The 5,322-nt window shown below is 63.7% G+C and overlaps 2 protein-coding genes across 5 annotated transcripts; one reads left to right on the top strand and one right to left on the bottom strand.

The window, feature by feature from the left end:
• Positions 1 to 412: 412 nt before the first annotated feature.
• Positions 413 to 1,123, top strand: LOC122903620 (protein FAM246A-like). The gene has a single exon (XM_044244410.1). The coding sequence runs from the start codon at positions 413 to 415 to the stop codon at positions 1,121 to 1,123; it is 711 nt and encodes a 236-aa protein (XP_044100345.1).
• A 1,118-nt stretch (positions 1,124 to 2,241) lies between these two features.
• On the bottom strand, positions 2,242 to 5,322 carry LOC122902001 (carbonic anhydrase 15-like). 4 transcript variants are annotated; one of them, XM_044241050.1, is made up of 8 exons: positions 5,228 to 5,322; positions 4,935 to 4,970; positions 4,170 to 4,340; positions 3,460 to 3,620; positions 3,285 to 3,377; positions 2,897 to 2,963; positions 2,614 to 2,780; positions 2,242 to 2,509 (listed from the first exon to the last, which is right to left on the bottom strand). In XM_044241050.1, exons 1-8 carry the CDS (start codon positions 5,292 to 5,294, stop codon positions 2,285 to 2,287), a joined length of 987 nt encoding a protein of 328 aa, XP_044096985.1. In that variant the 5' UTR covers positions 5,295 to 5,322; the 3' UTR covers positions 2,242 to 2,284. The 4 variants fall into 4 exon arrangements, with proteins under 4 accessions (XP_044096985.1, XP_044096982.1, XP_044096984.1 ...); XM_044241047.1 differs by lacking the exon at positions 4,935 to 4,970; XM_044241049.1 differs by lacking the exons at positions 4,935 to 4,970; positions 5,228 to 5,322 and adding an exon at positions 4,670 to 4,724.

Here is a 5,322-nt window from a genome sequence, read left to right as displayed (position 1 = left end):
GGGTCAGTGGTTTGGAGTAGAGCGTGAGAGCCCGGTTCCTGACTATGGTCTTCTGGACTTCTCTGCAGCCTCATTCCACGTCCTGTCCACCCCCCCCCCCCCCCCCCGCCCAGAGACCAGTCCTAGGGGCTCAACCCAGCGAAGTGCAGTCCCCGTGAGCAAGGCCAGCACACTCTAGCCTGCCTGCATTGCCCCGCCGGGGTCCCCTGGGTCTCCATCCACCCGCCCCCTCCACCCCCGCCCTACCGGAGTTCCCCGGGCCAGGCCAGATCCCCGGAGGCCTCGGTCGTTCCCACACCCGTCCCGGGGGCCCCTCTCCACGGAGCGTCGCCGGGGCCCCAGCGGTCGCTAGGCTGCGGGCTGGGGCTCCCGACCAGGCCCGGCTCCGCTGGCGGTGGCGGCTGCAGCGCAGATGGCGGCGGAACCCGGGCGCCCGTGGGTCCAGGCGCGCACCGCATACGGCGCTAGCGAGGCGCTGCGACGGGCCGTTGGCCGCCGGCGGGACCACGGGCCGCAGGCCAACGGGCCGGGCCCTGAAGAAACCCGCGCCCCGGGTCGCCTGGCTCGCCTGCGGGGTCAGCTCCGGGCCGAGGCGGCGGCGCGGGCCGACGAGCCTCGGCTGCTGAGGCTGGTGGAGCGCGCGGGGGCCGCGGCGGGGGAGGCCCGGGCGCCTGGGGCCGCGGGGCGAGCGGATGCGCGCAGCAGCGGCTCGGTGTGCTCGGTGTGCGGAGAGCCGCGCGGCGGGGCCACCTACCCGGCGGGGGTCCTGGAGGTGAGCGAGCGACGGCTGCAGGAGGGCCTGGCGGCTGTGCGCGCCGAACTGGGCGCGGGGCTCGAGGCGCTGCGCGCGGAGCTGCGTGCGGAGCTGGACGCCCTGCGCGAGCTGCTGCCGCCCCCGCCGCCGCCCGCCCGCCGGGAGCCCCGCGCCGCCCCCCGCGCCGTGCCCCGCGGCCCAGCCCTGCTGCGGGCGCTCGGAACCATGAATGCCTTGGCCGCGGCCGCGAGACCCGCCAACGACACCCCGGACGGCCCCGCGGACGGCGGCGCGAACAGGGCCCCGGCCAGGAAGAACTTCAAGAAGACGCCGGTACCGCCCGGGGCCGCGCAGGGCAGCGGGGATTGAGGGCGGACCCCGCCGGGGGTCACCGGGACCCGGGACAGATCCACGCACCTCGTGGATGGAGAAGGAGCCTCAGACGCCGTCTGCTAGAGCTCCGGCCTTGGGATGTAGCTATCCGGACGCGAAGAGCCTGGGGACTCCCGGGGATCAGGTCTGGGGAGTGCAGACGGCTTTGCGCCTGAGACCCAGTCCGGGCTGGAGGAGGGGCGGAGGCCCTTTTGGCCTTAAACCTGCAGAAGGGTCTGCCTCAGGGGAGGGTGCCGGTTTTTTCAGTTCTGGGGTTTTTGTTTTTTGTTTGTTTTTCTTAAGGGTCTTGGGCCCAAGGCTGGGCCTCCAAGCACTGAGATAATGTGTGACCCACACTTAACTCAGCAGACATTAGGGGCACGTGGGTGGCTGGGACATTATCACCTGGACACAGCCTCACTCAGGACAATGCTGCGCAGATGTGCAGCCGCAGTCCACAGGCCATGAGCTGGAGGGCAGCCCGACCCTGGCCAGCTTCACTCTACTGGTGTACCCAGCTTGTCACTGCACAGTAGTGCCTGGACACAGTGGCGACTCAGCTTCGCTGTGGATGGTGATGCCAAGGACACTTAACCCTTCACCTAGTCTCGCCACAGGCTCTCCAGAAAGTGTCGCCCTACGCTCAGTCTCTACAACCTAACCTCCCATTATCAGCTAGGCTCAGTTTCACTAGCTGTCCTTGTTACCAGGACCCACTCACCTACCACAGTCTGCAGCAGAAGCTTCTCATCTCCTGGCCTCAGGGAATTGTACGTTTAAGTCACTGTTTAACCCGTACAGAGGGGTCGGTCAGCCAGCTTGTTTTTTAAAATAAAATGTGTAGTCTAAAGACTTTAGCAGGTGGTGTTTCTAGGACCTGCTAGTTTTTCTCCATGGAAATGGGGGCAGCTTCTCCCTCTAGAGGAATCAGAGGAGGTCTCCACGTTCTGGGTGGCTGGCTGGGACTGGCTGTGATGGGGTAGAGTCGGGGTGTTGAGGGGTCTCCCTGTTGTGCAGCACACCAAGGCCTCAGTGGGCTTAGGGTAGGAATGCCGGCTCCGTGGGAGAGGCAGTGCTCTCCCACCCCACCCCCCGCAAGGTACGTGAGGGCAAGGTCACTCTGCATCGTTTATTGTGGGAAGGGGTTGAATCTGGCTCCTAGGGGTCCTGCCGGAGCCACAAATTGAGGCCCAGGCTCAGCAGAGCCCCATGCACAGGGGCTAGGAACGCAGTGGGGACCGAGGCTGCTGCACGGATGGAGGCACCGAAAGAGGCTGATACCCTGCGCCCCCCTAGAGGTTGCTGTGGGCGGAAATTCTCCCTGAGTGGTGTGGGGCTTGAGCCAGGGAGCCCGGCCTGGGGCACAGTCTGGAACTGGGCCACCTGGGGTTTTGGGGCAGAGACAGATCAAGACGTGGGTGGCCTGGGGTTTCAGGAGGCAGGGAGGAGGAGGGTAGCACTGCCCAGGGAAGAGGTTGAGGCCCCACCTGCGCACGCCCAATGGGGACCGGGTCCTCGAAGACGGTCCAGACAACCGCGGGTTGGCAGCCAGGTGTGGTCAGTGACCCTGCGTAGCGGTAGTAGCGCAAGAGGCCGGAGGCACCCGGCAGCAGCGAGGCCAGTGGAAAGGTGGATGTCAGATTCACCGAGGCCCCTGGGCAGGGGAGGGGAGGTGGGATTGGAGGCAGCCAGTCCCCACCTCCAGCACCCCTGAGACACCACCACCGCCCCCCATCCCCCCCTGCCGCCCGTGACCCTGTGGCTCCTCACCGCGCTGAGACACGTTCTTCAGGCCCGACACAAGGGCGGAAAAGTTGGCATTATCAGTGTCCTGCTCCTGGGGAGGAGACTCCAAGTGAGAGGGGCTCCAAGTAGACGGGTCTCAAAGGGGGAACTCCAAAGGGATCTAGGGGAGACTGTAAGTGGCAAGAGGGTATGCTCCCAGTAGAGGTCAGCTGGGAGATCTGCGAGAAGGTCACCCTCCACTGACCCTGCAGACCCAGGACCTCTGGCTGGCCCCATCCTCCTACAAACCTTATGCACTCCCCCCACAGCTTGACAGGCTCATTCTGCCCCCTTTGCAGACCTCCTTTCTGGGGAGCACAAGCTGTCACAAAGCCCCTCTCTCCCTCTCTTACTACCAGGGGCCCTCCCTCACCGCCAACTGTACCGCCAGCACGGCCAGCCCGTCAGGGTGACTTCGCGCCTCCCCCAGGCTCTGGTACCTCGTGTTCACGTGGACCACATGCATCTGGAGAGGCACAGATCATGAGAGGTACCAGTTGTCCCTTCCACGGGCCACTCCCACCACCCTACCCCATGCCCAAGCCCACCTCCATGGGGCGGCGCTGCCCATCCAGGCTGTGCTCTGAGCCTGCTTGCCCAGGGCCCCCCCAGTGGAAGTGCAGCTGCAGCGCGCGGTAGGCAGGCAGGGGCAGCCCAGCGCCCCGAATCTCCAGGAGGCTCTGCGGGCCAGCGTCCACGTGGAGCACCACTGAGGGTAGGGAAGCACGTGACTCTCTCTTCCACACCCCCCCCCCCGCCTTGTGCTCTTAGGGCCCAGGGTGCCAACACAGATCCCCTTTGGCCAGTCTGCTCCCTGGCTGGGCTTCCACAGAATTGGTACCTCATTTGGGGTCCAGGCCCCTCTGCGGGTCAGACAGCAGGGGAATACCCACCCTGCAGGGACGGGGGACAGGGTGATCCTCCTATGGCTGGAGTTTTGACCCAGCACAGCTGTGTGTGATATTGGGCAGTTGTGATGACATCCTGATGCTGGGGAGGGCACGCTCTGACTTCTGGGAATGTCCTGATTCCTAGTCCAAGGGGGCAATGGCTGATTGCTATTGCTGGGGAGTGGTTTCCTGTTGGAGGTGTCTTTACTAACATGTGTGGATGTTCCTGTGCTGATTGTGGAGATTTTGATCCTTGTGTGTGTGAGGGTGGGGAGGGGCAGGTAGTTCCCACTCCCAGGTGGTTCCTGCTTCTGTCTGGGTGGCAGGGGCGGGGGGTTGGGGGCGGTTCCTGGTCCCAGGGTACTGACCTGTATGGCCATTATTCTCCAGGGTCCATGGGCCTGGAGGTGCTGAGTTGTAGCCTTGGAAGATGAAAGGTCCCAGGGTGGGGTCCCGCTGGACTAAGTGAAGGTCAATGTTGATGGGGGACTGGGCTGGGCCCCCACAGGCAGGGGCCACCTCCTTCCAGTGGGTGGGGCCTGAGGAAAAAGGCTAGGAATCTGCGGATGGGTTACGGAGGCAACTTGGGGGTACAAAGAGGAAGACAGATGTCCTTCACACATACACAGAGAATTGCCCAGCCTCAGGAAGCTTATCTCTGCCTCCCCCCCCAACCCCCACACACCTAGACAGGTCACAACTGCCATACACACCCTAACCTAGCTGGATCACAAAGTTTGTAACTCTCAAACAGGCAGGCCATACTGCAATCACCTGCAGGTAGACTGTCCCACAGGGAGTGGGGGTGGAATGGTCCCCTGGCCCAAAAGTCCCACGCCCACACGGGACACCTGAAACACCTGCTCACACATGGGCTGGCCACACCGACAGGCTTACAGGCCCCACCGATACGAACAGCTTGGCACACGTGCAGGACTGGAGGTCACATCAGCAACAGACCTGGACACACATGCAGGGGGACAGTCACAGCCAGCTGCTGTGACCCAGGACTCCAGACAGAAATGTGCAGGGACCACAGCAGCTCAGCATGCACTCCGCTTTTGGGTCACGCTAGCACCAGACCATCACAGGACAGACATCCCACACAGCTTCACAAGATCCTCTGTCCTCACCGCACTTCGGGTCCTGGGAGTCATAGCACCAGGTGTCTGCGGTCAGGGGACAGGGTACTGAGATGAGGGACAGCCATCTGGGTCCTTGCCACGCTCCATCCCAGCCAGAGTCCAAGAATGGGGGTGCAGGGCTAAGGCCAGAGGAGGCTGGCGCAGACCCTGCTCTTCCGTCCCAGACTCCAGTATCTCCTCCCCACAAAGAAACCCCCCAGTGGTAGGGCTTAACAGAGAGGGGGGTGGTAGCTACAAGGGAGTGTAGATTCCAGAATGGATGGGCGGGCCCAGGTGCTCACCACTCGAGTCCCCGCACACCAACAGTGGAACAATGAGGAAGGTGAGTGCAAAGCCCTGGGAATGCATGGTGTAGCTGCTGCAGATTCCGGAGGAC

Source organism: Neovison vison, chromosome 3, assembly GCF_020171115.1.
Source record: "Neovison vison isolate M4711 chromosome 3, ASM_NN_V1, whole genome shotgun sequence".
NCBI classification, from domain to species: Eukaryota; Metazoa; Chordata; class Mammalia; order Carnivora; family Mustelidae; genus Neogale; species Neogale vison.
This window is presented reverse-complemented; position numbering and strand designations above follow the sequence as displayed.

Coding starts and splice junctions, on each gene's coding strand:
- LOC122903620 (XM_044244410.1), top strand. CDS start 413: ATGGCGGCGGAACCCGGGCGCCCGTGGGTCCAGGCGCGCACCGCATAC.
- LOC122902001 (XM_044241050.1), bottom strand. CDS start 5,294: ATGCATTCCCAGGGCTTTGCACTCACCTTCCTCATTGTTCCACTGTTG. Junction 4,971..5,227: donor GGTGTGCGGGGACTCGAGTG/GTGAGCACCTGG, acceptor CCCTGACCGCAG/ACACCTGGTGCTATGACTCC. Junction 2,964..3,284: donor TGCTGGCGGTACAGTTGGCG/GTGAGGGAGGGC, acceptor TCTCCTCCCCAG/GAGCAGGACACTGATAATGC.